Here is a 24049-nt window from a genome sequence, read left to right on the forward strand (position 1 = left end):
GTTCTCCAGAGGACACTGGTGAGAAATCCATGCATATGGAGACACACTGTTTTAAAGTATGATAAGAATGAAAGACATTAGGTAGGAGACGGCAGAGGTACCATAACTTACTTTGTCTTGATTGATTGGGGGGGTGCCCGAATCAATTAGATTAAGGCACTAATATCCCTCCCGGTTAAAAAAAAAAAAAAAGCAAACAAAAGGAAACGTGAGCATCACTTATGTTTTCTTAGTAAAAGACCAACTGAAGAGTTTAGGGTTTTGTGAACAAACGCTTGTGTTAGGGAGCCCATTTGATGGGCACATCCACATGGAAAAGTGTCATGTTTGTACATGGATAAACAACACTGAATAGTTAAATGCTGAGACTTGCCACACTGAACTGAAAATTTTTATTTATGGAGAAAAGATATACCAAAGAGAAAAAAGCCTCATTTCAATTTTGAAGACTATTCATTTTTCTCCTTTAAGTAGTTAATTTTTTAAATGAGGAATTAGGAAATATTCACAAAAGAGTTGGTTGGGAAAGTATAGTTTGATGAGATTTTAGACATTCAAAAAATAATGTGGTGCTACTTTTTTCAGTTGAGATTTTGATTGTTCAGCAGCCCCTACTCAAAAACATTCACTGTCCCTATTATCTATATTAGTACAGTTAGGCAATAATGTGGATACAAAGTTGGATCATAGATGAAGTCCCACAATGAGGCCACAGAAACGTCCATAAAGGACCATGTCATAAAACAGTGATATATGCCATAAAAAAAGAAACAAATTAAATGTTCTGGGAATTCAGAGCAGAGAGAAATAATTTGCAGCTGAAAGGATCAGCATGGTGGAGCTTCAAGCTGGGGGTAAACGAATACTTACGTTTGGGGGGCACCTGGGTGGCTCAGTCGGTTAAGCAACCGACTCTGGATTTCAGCTCAGGTCATGATCTCACAGTTCAGTTCGTGAGTTTGAGCTCCACATCAGGATCTGCGCTGATGGCATGAAGCCTGCTTGGGATTCTATCTCTCTCTCTCTCTCTCTCAAAACAAAACAAAACAACAAAACCTTAAAAAAAAGAATACTTATATTTGGACATGCAGAAACAGGACAGAAGGTATTGTAGGCAGAAAGGCAATGGGAAAGAAGGCACAGGGAGTGCACACAGGCACAGAGAATGGAAGGGAGGAAGGACAAAGACTAGTCAAGGAAGACAACCTTGGAGTCAAATTTTGGAGGGCCTGAAAAATCAGGCTAAAGAACTGGGGCTTTCCTTTTATTAGCTGAATACTGAGGATCCACCAAAGGGGTTTGGCTTAGTGAAGTGAAATGACCAGAGCTCTTCCTTGGGGATGTTTTTCTGGCAGCCTCATATACACTGGATAGGTTACAAAGAGCCATGTAGGGGCTGTTGTAAAAGTTCAGGAAAGAAGGCACCGGGGCTTAAACTCAGACGGTAGTCATGGACACAAAGGAGAGGGGCTGGCTTGAAGAGAAGCTGTGGGAGGTAAAACCAGTGAGATATGGAGACTGATTTGTTTGAAGAGGAGGGAGGAATTGAAACAGGTGCTAGGGTTTCAAGCCCATGTAACTAAGAGACTGAAGGAAGGGTACTGACAGAGAACCTAAGGAGTAATTAACTCTTGTAAGTGTCAAAGTATACACTTCAGAGTTAAAAAGTTAAAAAGAGTTAAGAGTTAAAAAGAGTTAAAAAGATGACTCTCACACAAGCATGCTTCAAAGATTTAACTGTTTAAGAGGAGGGTATGCGAGGCCTTGGTATGTGCATATATGTATATATATATATATATGTACATACGTATACAGTGTTAAAAAATATACAGTTAGGGGCACCTAACTGTGGCTCAGTGGGTCGAGTGTCAAACTCTTAGTTTCAGCTCATGATCCCTGGGGATCTCCCTACACCCCTCTCCTCTACTCGTGCACACACGCTCTTTCAAATTAAAAAAATATATATGTGTGTATATATGTAAACAGTGAAAGGGAAAAAATGCTAGAATATGTTTCTAGGTTAGACCCAAAACTGGCTAAAATCACTAAATGTACAATAAAATTGTTGCCTTTGTGATTAACTCTAGCAGAGAGAAATCATTTTCACCTCTACCAGACAAAATCCACTTGTAGCTTATCAACCTTTTAAAAAAAATTTACTTATTTATTTATTTACTTTTGAGAGAGAGAGCATGCAAGTAAGCGAGGGATAGAGAGAGAATCCCATGAGGTGCAGAGACAGAGGGAGAGAGAGTGCGGAGCCCAGAGCGGGACTTGAGCTCACCCGAAGTGGGGTTTGAACTCACAAACCAAACGGTGAGATCATGACCTGAGCCAAAGTCGGATGCTTAACCGACTGAGCGACCCAGGAGCCCCTAGCTTATCAATCTTCTATAATGAATACCTAACTTCACAGACTCTGGGCCTAACTCAATAATAAATAGTAAGTCACATAAAATTTTCTTTCCTTAGACCAGTGATGAGCCTTTTTCTGTAAAGGGACAGATAGTAGGTCTTTCAGGTTATGAGGGACATGTAAGTCTGTGACAACCACTCAATTCCGCTGTTGTGGGTTGAAAGCAGCCATAAATGATATATAACTACATGCCATAACGCAGCTATATTCCAATAAAACTTTAAGAAAACAGGCCCTGGGCTGGATTTGGCTCGTGGCTTGCCGGCCCTGTTCCAGTTCCGTATTTCTCTAAATTGAATGATGATCATCGTCACCTGGACGACTTGTCAAACCACAGACTTCACCACAGGCTTCACCTCCACGGTTTTTGACTTGGCAGATCTTGAGCAGAACCCAATAATTTGTATTTCTATTAAGTTCCCAGTGATGCTGATGCCGCTGGTCCAAGATCGCCCTTTGAGAACCACTACTCTAATATGATATATGGCATTTAAAGGGCACTCAATAATCCTTTGGCCTTATTTCCAGGTTTTGGATCATTTGTCTTAGCCAAAGGAAGATGAAGAACTCAGATTAGGACCGAGGTTTTAATGCCAGAGTGCATCAAGTGGAGTTCCTGGTACCAATCGTTTCCAGTATGGATCTGGAGCATTGGAAGAGATAAGTCATTTGGGAGACACTCATAGAACTGACAGAAGCATACAAATGTTAAAGGGAAGCACCCACAGAGGCTAGAACTTTGGAAGGAGTGGGAGACAAGGTAAGGAGGAGGCAGAGAAATAAAGGAGTGTTTACACAGGGGGAGAACACAGGAAGTGGTGTCATTGGAAGGCAAAGAAAAAGTCTTCACGTTTTCCTTGCCAACATTTCCAAACACCCCAGAGTGGATGAGGTTGCCAGATATGCAAAGAAAAGTTTGGATCAGAGATCTAGGGATAACACCTTTTCAAGCTCCTCTCCCAACAAAACTAGAATAGAGAGGATAAGCAATGAATGGTCAATCTCCACATTTCATTTATACCAGCAGAGGGCTGCAAGGGCAAAGGAATGTTTATAATGCTTTTTGGTCCAGGGTTTCTCCCCTCTACAGTTAATTCCTCAGTAATGTTTGGGGGGCAAAAAACTGTGGATCACTTAGCTTCCTTGCTCTCATCAGTTGGGTATTTTAGTACAGGACGGTTTGATTAGTTGGGTGAGAGAGGCGATGAAGAAATGAGAAGCTTCTGATTGCTTGGGGAAGAGAGAACGAACGTGGGGTCCAGTTTGGGATTTGGATAACAGGAAGTCCCTGTCATCACAAGGCAACCCTTAACACAAAAACATGCCTCACAGTGTCATTAAAGATGATAGAAAACCGTCTGAGAATTTTTTCCTCGTTTTGATTAAATATTATTTTTTGCAAATGTGAAACATTAACAAAAAATCTCAAAGGAAAAACATACAAAAAGGTACACTTAGAGAAGCGTTGCTCAGTCTTTGTCCCTTCCATCTCATTCCCACCCCACCTCCCTCTGCAGGTAACAAACTGTGATTGTTTCTGGTTATCTTTCCCGTGGTTCTTTAATGAAAAGAGACACATACCATCCTGGAAGTTGCTCCGTATCAGTTCATGGAAATCAGCTTCATTGTTTTTCCAAAATAATTGCACAGTACTCCATTGTGTGGTTGTACCACAGTTTATTCATCCAATTTCCTAAGTACAGGCATTTGTTTCCAATACTTTGCAATTATAAATAATGCCACAGTGACTAACTGTGTGAACACTATTTTTGTATTGTCGGCTATGAATGTTCAGGGTAAGTTCCTAGGAATGTGATTGCTGAGTTTGAGTGTACAGTTTTATTAAATACTACGAATGTCCCTCACTAAGAGGTTGTATTGTTTTGCACTCCCAGGAGCAGCACAGGAAGACACCTATTTCTCCATCACCTCTGCAGCAAAGTGCTGTCAAGCTTTTGAATTTTTTTTCATTCAAATAAGGAGTAATATTTCAGTGTAGTTTTGATTTGCGTTTCTTTCTAAGCAAAGTTAAACATATTTACATATGTTTGAGGGCTATTTTTACATTCTCTTTTACTTGTCTGTTCATGCCTTTTGCCTATTTATTTATAGTCTAGGGGGATTTTGCTTCTCTCACACCTATTTTAAGAGTTCTTCACATAGGGCCGCCTGGGTGGCACAGTTGGTTGAGGGTCTGGCTTCGGCTCAGGTCACGATCTCACAGTTTGTGAGTTTAAGCCCCGCGTCGGGCTCTGTGCTGACAGCTCAGAGCCTGGAGCCTGGTTTGGATTCTGGGTCTCCCTCTCTCTCTGCCCACCTCCCCCGCCCCACCCCTGCTTTCACTTTATGTTTCTCTCTCAAAAATAAATATTTAAAAAAATTAAAAAAGAAGAGTTCTTCATGTCTCAGGCATATTAGCCCTTTATCCGTGATAAATTGCAAATATTTTCTCTCCACATTTTATTTGCCTTTTGGATTTGCTTATGGCGCTTTTTGACATCATGTTTTTTCTTCAGTCATTTTTATGTCCCTGAATTTAAAATTTTTATCTTATTACATGGGGATTGAGTTAAAGTTAGAAAGCCTTTTCCCACTCAGATGCAAAAGAATTATATATATATTTTTTAGTACTTGTATGATTTCATATTTTATACTTAGGTCTGATACATAATTTGGAGTTTATTCTTGTAACTGATGTCAGGTATGGGTCTAATTTCATCCTTACAAATAGCTAGCAGTTGATTTAATACCATATATATATATATATATATATATATATATATGTGTGTGTGTGTGTGTATATATATATATATACACACACCATATATAAATATATATATCCTATATGTGTATATATATATATATATCCTGTATGTGTGTATATGCGTGTGTGTATATATATATACGTATATATATATATATATACACACACACATACACCCTGTATATATAATACCATATATATGGCTTTTTTGGGTAGAAACAAGCATACAAGGTAGTCGGCTTTTCAGAAATGGTCTAATTACACTAATACATTTAGGGTAATATCTAAAAATGCCTGCTTGAATAATTTATGCATGGGACTAGTATTTTAAGAAGTTTATGTAAATTAAAATTCCTTCCCTCGTGTCAATAAAAACTTAAATTCATGTAACACTTCACAGTCTATAAAGCACCTCCACAGCCTCTATCTTGTTTATCCTCACTCGTAACTCTACACCTGAGCAGGCTGTCCTCGCCACGATCCAGATGATGAAACTAAGGCTACAGGACAACAAATGACTCTTCCACAGTCATGTGATTAGCAAATGGGGTAGCCCGGCTCTTCTGGCTCTTTCTACTGTGTTCCAGCATCTTGGCACTGCGAGCCTGGCACGTTTAGATTCCCATGGAGGTGGTGGCCAAGATGCTCAGACATCTTGCAGAGCAGGGCTGAAGTAAGTCTCTTCCCTGCAGGTTGACAGTGTGCTCCAAATATCAAGCAGTGGGAGAGCAGCGAAAGATGTGGTCAATACCTGCCATCTAGACAGTACTTAAGTCTGAGTGAAACTCGGAGAGTGATGTGCACGCAAACCAAACACAGAACGATACAAGACTAACTCAAGCTAACTATGGCAAAGCTGCAGTATTACAGACAAGAAGTATTTTAACAGAAAATGCTTGGAGGAGTCACATTCTACGGAACATCAGCCAAAATTTCTGAATCAAAGCCTTGTTTTACATTCTAAGTCTACACGGGGCAGACTCAAAGGAGTGATTTGGCTATCGGATTCCAACAGCAGTTCTCAGGGTGATCAGAGGACTGCTAGAGGTCTTGAGACCTTTGCAAGGGTTCTGCGAGGTCAAAACTATTCTCATAAGACTACAGGAAGGTCATTTGCCTTTTTTTTTCATCGTGTGAACACTTGTTTGCCCTGCTGGTGGAATAAAACTACGAAGCAAGGCAGTAGCACCATACTGAATTTGTGGTCATTGTATTCTTCACCACTCCAGGTGGGGAGGGTGGGGGGTGGGAAGTGCCAATTTCACTTAAGAATTCCCTTGATGAAGATGTGAAAATTGTTATCTTATTGAATTGTAACCATTTAGTACCAGTCCTATTCAAATTCTGTGTGAGGGAATTGGAAGGGTACATACCTTACATCTGCTGTATACTGAAGTATAATCGTGTCTCAAGGAAAAGCATTTGTGCTACTCAATAGTTATACGCTGAACAGGCCACTTTATTTCACCATATTTTGGTCTTGTGACCAAAAAATTTGAGAATTGTGGTATTAGAATTTTAGAAAAAAATCTTATTTTTTTATTTTTAAAAATATTTTAGTGTTTATTTATTTTTGAGAGACAGAGGGACAGAGACAGAGCATGAGCAGGGGAAGGGCAGAGAGAGGGAGATAGAATCTGAAGCAGGCTCCAGGCTCCAAGCTGTCAGCAGACCCCAATGCGGGGCTTAAACCCATGAGCCAAAGTCAGATGCTTAACTGACTGAGCCACCCAGGCACCCCAAGAAAAAGATCTTAACGCAAGAGAAGACAGAATTAGTAGACTAATTCTAAAAAGATTTTGGTGATAAAGTGGGATCAAGGTACTACTCTGCCCCAAATGTATATGTGTGTATATACGTGTGTGCGAATTTCCTCCTCTCCCTCTCTATAGCCACAGTTTCAGAAAATGGATAGTAACAACTTTTGTGTCTCAAAGTGTGATTATTTCCATCTATTCTCTAGTTATCTGAGAAACATCTTTTTTTTTTCAATATATGAAATTTATTGTCAAATTGGTTTCCATACAACACCCAGTGCTCATCCCAAAAGGTGCCCTCCTCAATACCCATCACCCACCCTCCCCCCCCAACCCCCCATCAACCCTCAGTTTGTTCTCAGTTTTTAAGAGTCTCTTATGCTTTGGCTCTCTCCCACTCTAACCTCTTTTTTTTTTTTTTTTTTTGAGAAATATCTTGAAAAATATTCTTGAATTCCATGTATTTCTTCATATTACTTCATGTATTTTTCATTGTATGTATGGATTACATGTTTTCCTAAAAGTCCCTGAAATAATTATGATCACAGGGTTAAGTCCTACATATTCAGCAAGAGTTCCCGGATGTCACTGACTGTAATCCTATTTCAGCATAGAGAACTATTTGGTAAGGACATTGAAAAGGTGTTACGGGAAGGAGGAACTTCCATATCCCAGTATTTTGGAACCTGAAAAAGTAGTTTTTCTAAAAAATGAAGCCCAAATAAGAAAACTGTAATGGATATTACCATTTGTGCTATTAAGTTCCACAAAGGGCCTTGTAAATTGATGTCTGATAGTTTTGAGGAACAAAATTGACAAGTATCACACCAATTTTTCACAAAGTCTTTACAAAGAATACAAAAAGAAAATACTTCCCAACTTGATTTATGAGGTCAACATAATCTTGATATCAAACACTGACAGAAACATGATGGGAAATGAAAATTACAGGCCAATCTTTCTCAGGTGCAGAATGCAAAATCCTAATAAAATGTTAGCAAACCAAATCCAGCAATATAACAAAACTAATACATCAGGATCAAGTTAGATTTATTTCAGGAATACAAAGTTGGCTTAATATTTTTAAAAGGTAATGTAAATGATACCATTAACAGAAAAAAAAAAAAAAGAAAATGATTATCTCAATAAAGAAAAAAGCATTTTATAAAATTCAACACTCATTCATGATAAAACTCATGATATAAAGTAACTAGGAAAGAAGAGAACTTTCTTTCTTTGATAGAGTATCTACAAAAAGCATGCAGTAAACAGACTTAATAGTGGAATATTAAAAGCTTTCATTCTGAGGTGGGGAACAAGATAAAGATGCTTCCTCTCACTGGTTCAACAGTATTCTGTACTGGGGTACAGGAGTCATAAAGCAAGACAACATTAAAAAGGAGGAAATAAGACTCATAATTTGCAGATGACATAATTCTATGTAGAAAAATACATAATAAATTACACATAACCATTACATTAATAAAGGAATTTGAATAAGGTTTCTGGATAATATGACAAAGATGTAGTTCTATACACCAGCAACAAATAAAATGAAACTTTAAAAGGATGCCATTTACGATAGCATCGAAAAAATTCAGTGGAAAAAATAATGTACCAACAGGAGGTGCAAGAGGATACATTGAAAAATATAAATATTGCTAGGAGAAATTGAAGGAAACCTTTATAAGTGGGAGGATATTTCTGTGTACAGTTTGGAAGATGTTTTAAAGATGACAGTTATCCCCAAATTGATCTATAAATTCAATGCAATGTCAATCAAAATGTAGGGTGTGTGTGTGGGGCGGGGGGGGGGGGGGGGGGGGGGGCAATGGCCCAGTAAATGGAAATGCAAAGGGTCAAGAATAGCAAAAACAATCTTAAAGAGAAACAATACCGGAGGCCTTAGCTTACCAGATAAAGGACAGAAACTGAGACTGTAGTATCAGTACAGTCTAGGCAAACTGGCAAATAGAAGAGAACAGAATGCCCAGAAACAGAAGTATACATAGATGGACAGTTAAATTATGACCAAGGGGGGACTACAGCAAAGTGAAGAAGGATGAGTCTCCCAACAATGGTACTGAATTAATTGAACACCCACAGTTTAAAAAAAAAAAAAAGAATCTTGTCCCCTACTTCATACCATGCAGAGAAATCAATCCTAGGATTGTAGAAAAGTAAAACAATAAATCTTTTAGAAAAAAAAAAAATTATAGAATATCATCACCTTGAGGGTAGGCAAGGATTTCTTTAAAACAGATGATAAAAGCGACAGCCATAAAGAAAAGCTGACAAATGGAATATTAAAATCAGTAACTCCTATTCATCAAAAGATACCAGAGAGAGAAAAGGCAAACCACAAAATGAGAGAAGATATTTACAATATGTATCTGACAAGAACAAGCATCCTGAATATGTAAAGAATAAGTCAGTAAGAAAAAGTCAGATAGTTTCCCCCTCATCTTCCCCCCTACTCCCTCCCCCCGCAAAAAAAGAAAAAGAAAAAGGACAAGACTCTTAAGATTCTTAAAGAGGTACTTTACAAAAGAGGGTATCTATATGGCCAATAAACATAAAACATGCATTAGGTATCAAGGAAATACAATTAAAACCACCACGAGGTCCTACTGTATACTTGCCAGAATGTCTAAAATTAACAATAGACCACTATTTCTGTCTCAATGCATTTGCCTATTCTGGACATTTCATGCAAATGGAATCCTATATCGTGACATTTTGTGACTACCTTCTTTCCCTTAACAGTATGTTTTCAAGGTTTACCCATGTTGTATCATGTATCAATACTTCATTCCTTTTTATAGCTGAAAAATATCCCATTGTAGGCTATGCCACATTTTGTCTATCCATTTGTTGGTAGATGTTTGGGTTGTTTGCGCCATGCGGCTATTATGAGTAATGCTGCTGTAACCATTTGCATACAAGTTTCTGTGATGCAAATGTTCTCAGTCTGTGGGGTATGTATCTAGGAGGGGCATTGCTGGGTCATAAGGTAACTATGTTTAATCTTGGGAGGAGCCACCACATTGTTTCCCAAAGTGGCTGCCGGTTTTACATTTTACATTCCCACCAGTGATGTATGGGTGTTCTGATTTCTCCACATCTTCGCCAACACTCATTTTTTGTTTTGGCTGTGAAGTGGTACCTCACTGTGGTTCTGATCCGCATTTCCTCACCTGCTAATAAGAATAAGCATCTTTTCTTGTGCTTGTCATTTGTGTATCTTTTTCGGAGAAATGTCTATTCAAATCCTTTGGCCATTTTCACATTAGGTTACCGGTCTTACCATTAAGTTGTAAGAATTCTTTATGTAATGTGAATACTAGACTCTTTAGATATATATTTTGCAAATATTTTCTCCCAGGAATGGACTTTTTTTTTTTTTTTGATATTTTATTTTTATGTAATCTCTACACCCACCGTGGGGCTTAAACTCTACTGACTGAGCCTGCCAGGCACCCCAGGAATGGAAATTCGTATAACCATTTTGGAAAAACTGTTTGGCATTATCTACTAAAGCTGAATATACACATAGCCCATGGACCCAGCAATCCACATCTACACATATACTCAGTAGAAATGAGAGCTTATTTTCCACAAAGCACATTTGAGAGTGTTGGTAACAGCACAATTCACAATAGCAATTGAAAAATTAAAAGTCACCCAAACATCCTATAGGTAGGCCTAAATATGGTCCTACAAAGACGTCCATATCCTAATCCCTGGGACCTGTGAATGTTACCTTATTAGGCAAAGGGACTTTGCAGATGTGATTAGGATTTTGAGAGGGTGAAACCAGACTTCCAGTTTCCAAGCCAACAAGTAAGGAGTTTGAAAGTCATCTTTCCACCCTAACAAGCAAAATGCTGAACTGAAAATTCAACAACTCTTTTTAGATTTGTCAGAGAAGTGAGGTCCCAGGGCCAATCCTTGTCCCCCAAATTGGAAACTGGCAAGTGGACACAGAACAACTTGTTTAACTAGAAACTCCCAAGCAGAAACCTCTGAGGGAGACAGTACTGGGGTAGGAAAGCCTAAACTATAGTTGACAAGCTGCTGGTGGCTCAGAGTAGACAATTCTGTGAACTAAAAATCCCTGGTCTAGGGGAATCCCCCACTTTTGTGACTTTTACCTCCAGGAGTTCTATCAGGATCTCAAAGGGAAAAAATCAGAGAAAAACTCCCTGGTGTTCCCCATCCAGCCATCCAGTCCCACCTAAGGGGTAGGGGTTTGTGGGTGGAGATGGGGACTGAGAAGCACTTGTGAAGTTCACAGCCCAGGGGCACAGGCTCACTGAGACCTAATCATAGGACTACAGAATGCTTCCCCTCTCCCCAACATCTTACCACCACATTACTAAAGGTCTATTCACTGGACTTCTTTTTACCCAGTACATCATGTCCAGCTATCAACAGAAAATTATAAGGCATAGTAAAAGGCAAAAAGTAGTTTGAAGAGACAGAGCAAGTGTCAGAATCAGATTCAGATATGGCAGAGATGATGAATTATCAGGCCACAAATTAAAAAATGACTATGACTGGGGTGCCTGGGTGGCTCAGTCAGTTGAGCATCCGACTTAGGCTCAGGTCATGATCTCACAGTCTGTGAGTTTGAGCCCCATGTCGGGCTCTGTGCGGACAGCTCAGAGCCTGGAGCCTGCTTTGGATTCTGTGTCTCCCTCTCTGTCCCTCCCCTGCTCATGCTCTCTCTGTCAAAAATAAATAAACATTAAAAAAAATTAAAAAAAATTAAAAAGAAAAACAATTATGATTAATATGCTAAGGGCCCTAACAAAAAAAATAGGCAACATGTAAGAATAGATGGGTAATATAAGCAGAAAGATGGAAATTCTAAAAAATAACCAAAAAGAAATGATAGAGATTCAAACAAACAAACAAACAACACAAACAAACAGAAATGAAGAATGCTTTCCGTGGGCTAATTAGTTGACAGGACATGACTGAGGAAAGAATCTCTGAGTGACAGTATATGTTAAAAGAAACTTCCAAAATGAAAAAGCAATGCAACAAAAGGCCGCGGGGGGGGGGCGGGGATGGAATAGAATATTCTAAAACTGTTAAGACTACAAAGATGTAACATATACATAATACAGAAGAAAGAACAAAATAAATCTTTGAAGCAGTAACGACTGAGAATTTCCCCCGAATTAATGTCAAGACACTAAACCACAGATCCAGAGAGTTCATAGAACACTAAGGATAAATCCCCAAAAAACTATGCCTAGGTATATCAAACTGCATGACAAAAAATCTTGAAAGAAGCCAAAGGAAAAAAAAAATCTATGGAGAAGCAAAGATAAGAATTATATCCAGTTTCTCTTCAGAAACCAGGCTAGTAAGGAGAGTGAGTGAGGTGTTGAGGGAGCTTACATTGGATTGCTCAGGTGGGCCCAAGTTAATCACACGGATGCTGGCACGAGGGAGGTAGCAGGTTCAGGGCGAGAAGTGATGTGACGGAAGCACCGGGTTGAAGATGCCATGTCTTGAAGATGGAGAAGGGACCAGGAACCCAAGGAATGCAAGCAGCCTCTAGAAGCTAGAAAGGAAGGAAGAGATGCTCCTTGGAGCCTCCAAAAGAAACCAGCCCTGCCGACCCCTTAACTTCAGCCCAAGTAAGGCTGATTTTGGACTTCTGACCCCCAGAATGGTAAAATAATAAAACTGTAGTGTTTGAAGCAACTGAAATTTGGTAACTTGTTACAGCAGCAATAGGAAACTGATATACCTCCATCAGTAGCATAATGGATAAATTGTAGCGTATTTGCACGGTAGAGTATTATGGTGCAATGAGAAGGGATAATTATTGCTACATGTATTTGATGTGTCACAGAACTAATACTGAAAGAAACCTTTCACAAAAAGAATATCAACTCTAAGATTCCATTTACATAAAGATTATAAATAAATAAAACTTATCTATGCCTGTGCAAGTTGGGATAGTGGTCACTTGGCAGGCAGGGGTCCTAACGAGGGGCACACAGAAGAACACAGGAGCCACTAACATCTTTCTTGATCGTGGCGCCGATTAAGAGGTATTTCAAACCATATAACCTGAATTTGTACACTTTTCTGTACTGTATACCTCAATAAAAACTGCTTAAAAACAAAACAGAAACAATTAAGTAGTTTAAAAACAAATTTCCTTGCAAAAAATAGGGTCAAAAATTGGTTTAAGGTTTAAACAGGGTAAACACAAGGTTTTAGATTAGTTAAAACTGAATACCATATAAAATGAACACTGACAGTTATTTCAGCTGATGACTCAATTCCAAGGATATTCTAGTACACCTCCAATGTCACACAGAGAAAAATGAGTTGGTCTAGACATGCAAACATAGCAGACATGATGCACAGGCAGCAATTTTCTTTCTGTCATTAGTTTTACTTAAAGTACTAGTTCAGAAAAACTGGTCTTTATAACACCATGACTGCAGAACCCTTTCCAGACTAAAGGTTCTATCAGAGGCATTTTTCATCTTCCATTTCCTCAAACAAAATGTTTTTACAAATTAGTTTTTCCGTGCCCATGAACAACCTAAGTTTTTCCCACCTTGAAACAAATCATTACCCTCTCATGTTATTTTAACACTTATATTCAACTATTAGGAGCCAAATACTATTTAAAAGTAAAGGTTTTAAACTCCTAACGAAAGGATTATGTTAGATAGTAGGGATATTGTCCTTAAACATTTTTGCTGAAAAAAAATCTTTGGAATATATATTTTAAAGTAATAATGAAGGCCAATATAAGGGCAGTAGCCATTTTTTCCCAGTTATCTGTAATGATTCAGTAAGTTAAATGTACGTATGTTCTTTAGGCGAACTTCAGTAAGAAGTCAAATTGTTCTTATGAAGGTTCTACAACAAGCATTTAAAAACAGTATTGAAAATTCAGGTGGAACTACTAACAACAGGTGTTCTCACCTGTAAGAGAGGAGCTATGTGTTAGTGCATTCGCCAAGCTTTTAAACAGCTTCTGCCCAATAAATAATGATAAAAGGCTATATTTTTATCTACCAGAAATGCTGACATAAGATTCTGTAGTTCAAGACATGCTTGTGAGGAAGACGTGTTGATCAAGGTAAACTCCCAACTTAAGGAAACTTAAGGAATCTTACGTATTCACTTGTCTCTTACAAAGATCAGAATGCTTAATAACCCTATAAAGTCAAATACCTTAAAATACTAATGAATCTTATTCATGGTCTGATAAATACAAATTATATATAAGAGAATGCAACAAGTTATTTGAACCTGAATGCAGAGAATAAATACTTTATTAACTGATTACAGTTGAAAGTCACAAACAAAAAAGGGGTATATTAAGGCAGAGCCATATATATATCTATATCTATATATCAATACAGATATAGATAGACAAATCCAAAGACTGTTACCTCTTTACATTTTAATAACCTCTGCATTTTTCTTTTATGCATTTAGGCAGTGTGCTTTCTTTCTTCTCAGTTAAAGAATGAATCTTGGCCAATATTTTAAAATTCCATTTTGATGACAACTTACAGGATCATGGATCGAAACAATGACTAGTGTATAAAATGCTATCTGATAGTTTTCTCAGCATATTCCATGTGTGGTGGTATATTTACGTTGGTGTGGAAAATCTGACAATTGATCATTTTCTCTTTTCCAGCAAAACTAATACATAATTTTTCAAATGATTTTAATAGTCTTAACTAAAATAAGTTTGGACTTCCAAGTCAGTCAAATGCCCAAAGCATATTATTTTCTGCCTTTTCCTAAACCCTCCCATGTTTTAAATAGCCTTTAGAGTATGATCACGTGGCTGTATTTCAGATCTATAAATTTTGAGTTTTTCAAAATCCAAAATTATTTCCTTATGCAAAGTGGCAATGCAAACAGCAATCCTACATAATGTAGAATAATTTTTCTTCTGTATAGCTTCCTTTTATAAAAAACGGGCAACCACAAATAAAAATTAAAAAAAAAAAAAAAGAAATTTAGTCCATCTGAAAAAGCACTCCAGTTCCCTAATTCCACTTTTGAAGGAGAAGGCAGAGGCAAGTTTACATTATCCCAGAAAACTGAATAAATGGCTTTATTTGGTATCTTCAAGAAGCTTCTCCTTCCGTAGGAGATGTAGGTGTCGTAGGGGAAACTGTAACTGGTTTGCGTGCAATTCTGTCTAGTTCTGCATGAACATCTGATAGGACAGGCTTCTGGCCTACATTGAAGGACAAGAAACAAGATTTAGATAGAAGTCAAAGTATCTTTTACACCAATATTTCTTCATTTAAAAACTGCCAATGGTTTCATTAACTTTACCCAGCATGCTAAGTTATATAAACATCTTTAATTTAAAAATAAATCCCCTCAAAAAAAAATCACCTCATTTTATTTATTAAAAAAAAATTTTTTTTAAGTTTATTTACTTACTTTGAGAGAGAGAGAGAGAGAGAGAGAGAGAGAGAGAGAGAGGCAAAGAGAGGATCCCAAGCAGGTATGTGGGTTTGAGCCTCATGTCAGGCTATGTGCTGATGTGTAGGACCTGCTTGAGATTCTCTCTCTCTCTGCCCCTCCCCTGCTCATGATCTCTGTGTCTGTCTGGCTCTCTCTCAAAATAAACTAAAAAAAAAAAAAAAAAAAAAAAAAAAAAAAAAAAAGATGCTTAACTGACGGAGTCACCTAGGCACCCCTAAATCCCCTCATTTTAAATTATAGGGTCTGTTACCAAATGCAAATAAAACTAGTACCTATCATTTAATTTCATAAAAACGTCTTTTAAAAAGACACAGGGCAATAAGAACAGTAAAACAGAAAACAGCAACAAAATTTTGGAATGTAGAAAGAAGATGAATGAGTGGTAACTAAATCAGCAGTCTTGAGAAAGCTTAATCTTTTTACATTGGCAGTGGGAAAAGCCAAGAAGAAATTCAGTTTATACCCAGAAACCTGTAAAAGTTCCAAAAAATGGTAGCTGTACAATGGTATTTGTGGAAGGGATGGCAAGATGGGATTAAAAAGGAGAATGGGTTAAAAAGTCTTTTTTTTTTTTAAATGTTTCTTTTGAGAGAGAGAGAGAAAGAGCACACATGCAGGGGAGAGGCAGAGAGCAAGGGACAGAGAGAATCCCAAGCAGGCCCTGTGCCATAAGCCAGGAGCTGGATGTGGGGGCTCCATCTCACAAACCACCAGATCATGACCTGAGCTGAAATCAAGAGTTGGTTGCTTAACTGACTAAGCCACCCAGGTGCCCCTAAAAAGTGTTTAAAGAGCAGTTACACAAGCAACAAAAGAAAAATAAACTGGACTTCATCAAAATTAAAAACTTTTGTGCTTCAGAGGACACCACACCACTGAGAAGTGAAAGAACAACCAACACGATGGGAGAAAAATTTTGCAAACCCTATACCTGGTAAGGGTCTAGTAAACACGATATAAAAACAGCACTTAAAACTCAAATATAAAAAGACAAATAACCCAAGTTAAAAATGGGCAAAGGATTTGCATAGACATTTCTCCAAAGAACTACAAATGGTCAATAAACACACGAAAAGATTCTCAACATCATTCTCCATTAAGGATACGCAAATCAAAACTACAATGAGATAGGACTTCACAGGCACTAGGATGGCTCTAATCAAAAAGATGGACAATAACGAATGTTGTAGAGGATGTGGAGAAATTAGGACCCTCATTTCCCACTGCTGGAAATATAAAATGGTGCAGCGTTTTGCAAAAACACTTTGGCAGTTCTTCAAAAACTTAAATGTAGAATTACCATATGACCCAATAATTCTACTTCCGGATATATTCCCAAGAGAGATGAAAACATATGTCATTTGTCAAACATGTGCCAAAAACCCATGTTCACAGTAGTACTATTTATAATGGCCAAAAATTGGGGCGCCTGGATGGCTCAGTCGGTTAAGCGTCCGACTTCAGCTCAGGTCATGATCTCGCGGACCGTGAGTTCGAGCCCCGCGTCAGGCTCGGTGCTGACAGCTTGGAGCCTGGAGGCTGTTTCAGATTCTGTATCTCCCTCTCTCTCTGACCCTCCCCCGTTCATGTTCTGTCTCTCTCTGTCTCAAAAATAAATAAACGTTAAAAAAAAAAAATTTATAATGGCCAAAAATGGAAACAATCTAATGTCCATCAACTGACGAGTGGACACATAAAATGCGGCATATCCATACAATGGAATTTTATTCAGTAATAAAAAGAAACGCAATAATGATACCTGCTACAATATGGATGGACTTGGAACACGTTACTGAAAACATTAAACAAGGCACGTACTGTATGATTCCATTTATATGAAATCTCCAGATAGGCAAACCCACAGATACAGAAAGCAGATCAGTGGTTGCCTAGGACTGGGGATGTTGAGAGAAAAAAGAAGTTACTGCAAAAAGGCAGGAGGTTTCTTTTTCGGGAGATTAAAATGTTTTAAAATTAGATTATGATGATGGTTTGCACAACTCTGTAAATATAACTACTGAATTGTACACTTCAAAGGAGTTAATCTCATGGTATATAGTTATATCTCAATAAAGCTATTAAAGAAAAATAAAAGGTCTAGGTAGGTATACCTGATTTTTTGGCGGATGGTGGTAAACCACTGCTTCCACCTCCAGCCCCACCTCCAGGGCTACCACCGCCAACACCAGGGCCTCCCGGAGAACCAGTCTTTTTACTCAGCAAACTATTGAAGAAATTTGCCAGGACACCTTCACTTGTAGCTCCAGCTATAAAAAACACAAACCAAAACACTTTCACTCAAAACATTAGATTCTTCTATAAATTTTTATCATAGTAATCACACACAGAAAGCAATGAATACTTAAGTGTGTTCCAAATTCAAGTCTAGTTTGTTCTTTTGAGCCTGGATAACTTATCTCTAATCCATTTCCATAAAAACAAAATATGAGTAAATTTTAAGAATATAAGGTAATGATGAAAAATTAGAACATTATTTAAAAAAGAAAACAAGCAACAACATTTAAAACAGATGTTAGATGCTACTATACCTCCCTTTTGAAACCGGTTCTTTCAAAGTGTAACTGTTGAGAAATATTTGCCTCAAGTGTTACAAAAAGCTACTTAATCCTGTATGAAAACCAGTAGAAGTTCCAAGAGATAAGTGAGTACAGGATAACAAGAAATAATTCACAGGAGAGAAATACAAATAGAAAAGAAATACTAGGGAAAAAGCTCTTACTAGTATTTAAAGAATGCTGATTAGGTTGTGGCAAAACTGCAACACTCAATGTTGATGATATGTAAATAAGCCATTTGAAAAACATTACCAAAGGCACAAAAATGTACAAACTCTGACCTGCTAATCCCACTTATGGCAATTATTTCTATTGAAATAACTTTCATGTATATAGTTTTTTCTTTATGTCGATTGCAAATAACCTATTAACTAACATACGGATTTCTTTGATGACCTATCATAGGAGAAGGATTAAATGTAACACAAAACTTTCATAAAGCTTACCTCATAGATTGGATATATTAAGGTTACACTATAAAATAAACGGTTTGCAGTCTGAATGACTATGAGATTATACAACAAAGATTAGAAGCTACTGCACAAAAATGAAAACAGTTACGGAAAAGGTAGGAATCTAGGTAGATTTTTTTTTTTAGTGTAAAATACACTGTGCTGTTTTCTCCAAGAAAAGAGAGAAATGTACCTTTCATGTTTGGATCAATTTTTTTTGACCCAGCAGGGATGGGCGACACGCTGGCAACATTGGACGACACAGATCGATTTGGTGTTCGAGGGGAGCCTCCTGGGACTCTTGGTGAGGCATCCTATGTAAAAATTAGGAAAGCTGTAATTCTAAAAACCTGAAACTTCCAACTTCACAAAAGTTATTAGAAAATGAAATTACTTTTTAACTGTCCCCCATCTGCACTACTGTACTTTTACACGGCAAGCCACTGCCAAAAATGTTTAGTAATTGTGTCCTCAGGATCAGAAAATACCAGAGACCTATCACATTTTAGAATACAAATTCCCCTTCCATGCAAAAAGAATGTATTCAATAATGGGGTGTGGTTATGAGTATAAGCTTGGGAGTCAGATCTGGATTCCAGTCTGGACTTGCAAGCTACCAGCTGTAAAATCTCAGGTAAGCTGTAACATCCTCCAAAGCCTCCATTTCCCCACCTGCAAGATGGGGCTGGCAGTACCTGCCTCACAGGGCGGTGGTGACAATTTATAAAATAACACATAGAAATGGTTCCACACTCAGTAACTGGTGCATGACAAACACCGCAAAATACTTCTTTATGATTTAAATATTCTAAGAAGGAGTGCAGTTTATCCTTTAGAATTTCACAAATTCTAGGAGAATTCTTAACTCAAGTTTATATCAAAGCACACCCATATGAGACATGTATACGATCAAGAAAAAAAAAAAAAAAGCCAAACCAAGAATGTACTGCACTTTAGTAATTTTGTCCAAATCTGTAATACTGACCACAGGCCTTCCAGCTGCAGTTGGTGGTTGCTTTGCTAAAAGGGACTAAAAAACACAAAAGAGTTCTAGGTTAGGCATTCAGCATGTATTGCTGTATTTAAAAAAAAAAAAAAAAAGTATATATATATACACACACACACACACATATATATACACACACACATATATATATACACATATACACACACACACACACACACATATATAATGAACAGTTTACCCATTAACCATACTAAATCTACTTCTGATGTAATTTCATACCTACCTGTAGCTTCATAAGAAACACTTGGTCATCTTCTGCCACAATTTCCTTCTCATGTACAAACTGAAATGAGCAATGCATAAATGAGCAAGTCTAACATATTATGCTAAAACCATTAATCACATACTCTCTAGATTAGACTAATTTTTTAAAAAAAATTCAGTATAAACGTTACCTACATTTACACGAGTGAGCTGCCCTGCCCCAGCCCCTACAGTGCAGCTGGCCAGTAACTACCTGCAACAGTAAGAATGTTCCTGTCTCTGTGCTGTCCAATGTAGCCACCAGTTACCTGTAGCTACTGAGCACTTCAAATGTGGCTGTGGTGGAGGTACTGAAATTCTACTTTTATTTAGTTTCACTTAATATGTATTTAAAGGCCATACGTGACTAGTAGCTACTGTATCAGGACAGCACAACCTTAGAGTCATAGGTATGTTAATCATGCTTATAAAATATGCTAACCAACAGTTTGGTGTTTTAAGAGGGTCACTAATATCCCAGTTGAGTGAAAAGCAACTTGCCCCTGGTTTCTCTGAAACAAAAACATAATGACTTTTCTACCTGCTGAATAATTAGGCAAAAAGCAGCACAAGTACCTCCTGCCTTCTACTATTTCTATACAATGCATACCATGGTCTATTTTCCACCCAGCAGTCAGAGTGATCCTTTCAAAAGGTTAAGCAGATTACATCACTCCTCTGCTCAACCCCCACCTCCGATCGCATCCCACTCAGAATGAAATCCAAAGTCCTGACTCCAGCCAAATGAGAAGACCCTAGAAGACCCTAACACTGCTTCCCACCTCCTGCCACTCTGGCCCTCCTCTTCACTCTTTTCCAGCCTCTCTGCCCTCCTCACCCATCCTGCCTTGAGGCACGTGCACTTTCTGCTTCCTTTGTACACAGCATTCTCCCCTCTTATCAGAGACATTCCCTAAACTTCCCACAACAGCTCGCTTCCCCACCCCACTGCTCTCACTCCCTCTCCCGTTACTTGGCTTTACTGCCACAGGACTTATCAGCACTTGAGAACTGACAGGTGCATGGATTTACTATCGCATGCCATTTGGCACCTCGTACCTCAACAGTGGCTCGGTAAATATTTGTGGGGTGAATAAAAACAACTTACAGCACAATTCTGTTGGTCAAAGAGAGAATGGGAAAAACCGTTGCTTTTTTCCCCCCACCTTGATGTGGGCATTTCTTTTAATAGACATTCAAACCAAATACCATGCCAATTGATTTTTCATTTATCATTACTTTTCTTATTTCTAATTACCCACAAAGAGAAGACAGATACCCAATATCAATACTTGGACTTTTAAGAAAGAATCTCATCATATATTAAATCAAAATTATTTTTCCTGAAGCATGTCCAAGTAAGTCACTGAGAAATACTGTAAGTAAACACTCGTTTTTATGCAACTTTCCAGAAACACCTGTAATATCTAAGTATAGAACATCACATATTGCTTCACATGAAATCAAAATATGTGGAAGAAAGTACTTTCTGGAAGCAGATTTAATAGTCATACAAATGACATGTAACAGTTAAGACTAAGCCAGAAACTCCTGGACAGTTGTGGGCTAGCACAGGTAACTAATGGCTACAGAGAAGATCCCATAACTGCCTCACCAAATAGAAGCTAATAAAGTTATCCTACCAATGTTTGCTCGACTCCTGGCTGAGTTCTAGGTTGGAGGCTCACAGCGTCAACCTATTCAAACTTTTCAAGATCCATATGCTCACTACGCACACCAGTCCATGATTTCCATTCGAATGTGGAATCGGCGCCAGTATTTTTAATATGCCAGAGGCTCAGTAAGAATTCTGTGACTGAATAGCTGATTCATGTTTTGATAACACGGATCTTTATTTTGAACTGAACATTAGAAACACCCACATTACACTTAGAAACCCTCTTGATAGGAAAGGACCCCCTTATCTTTCTATCTATAATCTTAAAATTATGAACTCCCCCTTTTGGTTTAAAAGGCTAAATATTGAGACTTTATACTAAAACTGTTACCTTTCGCACAGGTGGTTTGGTTATAATGTCTTCAAAATTATCTTCCGCTTTCAATGTTTGAAAATTTTCATGTAATATTCCTATTTTCTTATCGTTATCCCACCCTGCTGGGCTGGAAAGAAATGCACATGACAAATCTCAAGCATGCACATACATATATACATATATAGTCATTCATTAAATCCATGATCATATTAAAGGGAACAAATCTGACCAATTATGAAAAATTAATCGGCTTTTTTATTGTCATGCTCAAGCTACAGTTTACTACTTTTTACCTAAAAAGGTTCTCCATCTTCCTGATTTTAAAAACGCAGTTTTGTTGCTGTTTTTTTTTGTGGGGGGGGGGGGGTCTGCTTAATTATTATTCTCTCTCAATGTATTCACAGAACTTTTTAAAAGCATGTCTAGATTATATACTGGCTCCTTTATTTATCAAAACCAATCAAAGAGTAAGTAAGTATATTGACATATGTACTCAACAGTTTAGCTATATATAATAGCAAGGCCTTCGGAAAAGACTCAGGCCAGCAGTAATTCTCAAAGGCAAAGATAAATAGATCAAGATGGGTTATAAATAAAACAATCTAGGAACAAATTCTCATCTACTCATCATGGAAAGGTCTATTGGTTTCACCTCAAAACTGAAAACGCGGATTCACCATCAAATTGCAGCAATAATACACGATAAAATAATACATTTGAAAGTATACTTACATAAATACTGCATCTTTTTCCACAACAACAGCAGGAATCTTATAGGGAAATCCATACAGTTTCTGAACGATATATTTATATACTAAGTCTATATTTTTGTTTTCTTTCACTGAAGTGTAAATAAGTGCTGCACCATCTGAATAATACCATTAAAGAAACTTTTGGACAAACTCCATCAACAGGTGCCATAAAATCCTGTGTTCTCAGCTGAACATTTGCATTTATATGCATATTAGTTTCAAAAATAACTCCCAGAGATACATTATACGGTACTCAAGAATTTCAAAAGTATAAAAAAAAAAAAAAAATTCTAAAGTGTAAAATACATACAGACTAAAATGCAAATAAAACAATCTTTACACAATCGACTTGATTTAGGGGGGCAAAAATCTCCTTAAGCCAAGAAAGGAAAGGTAAACTGATTAATATTGACATTACTACTATCTCTGCATTTAAAGCAAGAGAAGAGGTATTGGTTTTGTTTTTAACCTTCCTAAACTTCATGAAGGATGGATATTACTTATCAATGACTGTTTGGCTTCATTTTTCAAAAAGATAGCTTGTGCTAGTGTGTCTTATGGTTTTCACTAGTCCCGGGAATTAGGACTTTAGGGACAAAGTTCAGGAGACCTACTAAGGAGAAAAGACGAACCAATAGGTACCACCAAGAAACTTTCAGGAATGACTCAAGGAAAACAGATTTCATGACCAAAATTTGAGGTAATACAACCTCACGAGGATGTATTAATCAAAGCAGACCCTAACTTCGACCTTTTATCCAAATGATACAGTAGATCCAAAGATCAAGAAAGGCCTGTGCAAAAGGGGGTAATGTGACTACTGACAGATGATATGGTTAGAGTGGCCATCAGAAATTCTACGGCCACAGCTAAGGACCATGCTCTAACACCGGCCACTGTGTCCCAAGAGAGATGATAACTTAGACCAAGAGGAGATGCTGGGAATAGTTGAACTTCTACTTCTGAACTGGAAGACTCGTATTTTCTAGTGCATGAACCGAAGGTTATGAATCTAACAGTACTGCTAAAAATGACTTGTCATAAAACTTGGTAGAAACAAACATCCTAACCTTAAGTAAAAGCTTAACTGTGTGAACTTTTCATTAATGATCTCTCACGACAACCGATTTATGAATGCAAAAATTTGCATTGCAATTAACATTTAAAAAAATTAAAATGATTTTGAACTGTTGCCTTCACGCGTGCATACACATGCACCTCACTATCTTGAAGTGATTTCTCACAGTTTGAATTTTTTAATTTTTAAATTTTTATTATTTATTTGTTTTTTTAATGTTTGTTTTTGAGAGAGAGACAGAGCATGAGCAGGGGAGGGGGAGAGGGGGAGAGGGGGAGAGGGGGAGAGGGGGAGAGGGGGAGAGGGGGAGAGGGGGAGAGGGGGAGAGGGGGAGAGGGGGAGAGAGAGAGAGAGAGACAGCATCCGAAGCAGGCTCCAGGCTCTAAGCTGTCAGCACAGAGCCCAATGCAGGGCTTGAACCCAGAAACTATGAGATCATGACCTGAGCCAAAGTCCGATGCTCAACTGACTGAGCCACCCAGTGCTTC

The 24049-nt window shown here is 37.8% G+C and overlaps 1 protein-coding gene across 1 annotated transcript in view; it reads right to left on the reverse strand.

Annotated features, from left to right (window-relative positions):
• Positions 1-11728: 11728 nt before the first annotated feature.
• DYNC1LI1 (dynein cytoplasmic 1 light intermediate chain 1) overlaps positions 11729-24049 on the reverse strand; it is a 38942-nt gene continuing 26621 nt past the window's right edge. Inside the window, exons 7-13 of the mRNA XM_042998990.1 lie at positions 22464-22599; positions 21747-21858; positions 19718-19777; positions 19453-19497; positions 18661-18781; positions 17551-17706; positions 11729-15182 (exon numbers count right to left, since the gene is read on the reverse strand). Of these exons, the coding sequence (XP_042854924.1) occupies positions 15070-15182; positions 17551-17706; positions 18661-18781; positions 19453-19497; positions 19718-19777; positions 21747-21858; positions 22464-22599 (743 nt within the window). The 3' untranslated portion in view covers positions 11729-15069. The remainder of the gene's footprint in view (positions 15183-17550; positions 17707-18660; positions 18782-19452; positions 19498-19717; positions 19778-21746; positions 21859-22463; positions 22600-24049) is intronic.

The sequence above is a fragment of the Panthera tigris genome, chromosome C2 (genome assembly GCF_018350195.1).
Source record: "Panthera tigris isolate Pti1 chromosome C2, P.tigris_Pti1_mat1.1, whole genome shotgun sequence".
NCBI lineage: Eukaryota > Metazoa > Chordata > Mammalia > Carnivora > Felidae > Panthera > Panthera tigris.